This window comes from Mastomys coucha, unplaced genomic scaffold (genome assembly GCF_008632895.1).
Source record: "Mastomys coucha isolate ucsf_1 unplaced genomic scaffold, UCSF_Mcou_1 pScaffold9, whole genome shotgun sequence".
Classification (NCBI taxonomy): Eukaryota; Metazoa; Chordata; class Mammalia; order Rodentia; family Muridae; genus Mastomys; species Mastomys coucha.
Window position 1 is genome coordinate 12,754,739 of NW_022196915.1, and position 434 is coordinate 12,755,172.

At 39.9% G+C, this 434-nt stretch overlaps 1 protein-coding gene across 9 annotated transcripts in view; it reads left to right on the forward strand.

Annotated features, from left to right (window-relative positions):
* LOC116085015 (double homeobox protein B-like) overlaps positions 1 to 434 on the forward strand; it is an 11,791-nt gene that overhangs the window by 3,381 nt on the left and 7,976 nt on the right. The window contains exon 1 of one of the 9 annotated variants that reach the window (XM_031362396.1): positions 34 to 162. The exons of the other annotated variants lie outside the window; for them this stretch is intronic. Within the exon in view, the coding sequence (XP_031218256.1) occupies positions 106 to 162 (57 nt within the window). The 5' untranslated portion in view covers positions 34 to 105. Of the gene's footprint in view, positions 1 to 33; positions 163 to 434 lie in introns of those variants that run through there. 9 annotated transcript variants of the gene reach the window in all.

A 434-nucleotide genomic window follows, 5' to 3' on the forward strand; every position in this document is an offset into this window, starting at 1 on the left:
AAAAAAAAAAAAAAAAAAAAAAGAAAAAGAAATAAAAAGAATAACATGCAGGTATAATCTAGAGAGCTCAGAAGTAAAACCATACACAGAGAGGTGTTAGGGTAGATGCACGATTACCCAGAAGAATCTGCACTGTCCTCCAAACTCAACTACTTCTTTGTGGTAATTACTTCAAATTCTTACTAGGTGGCTGTGTTAGTCAAATGTTACCTTGCTCTAACAAGTGACCCAGAGAGACAGCTTAAAGGAGAAAGAATTTATTTGTTGCTCACTAGTTCAGAGCTCTACCCATGATCACCAGGGTTCATTGCTGTGGGCCCAAGGTCAGGCAGAATATCATGGCACTGAGAATGAGCCTCATTTTTCTTGGAAATGTGTGTGTGTGTGTGTGTGTGTGTGAGAGAGAGAGAGAGAGAGAGAGAGAGAGAGAGAGA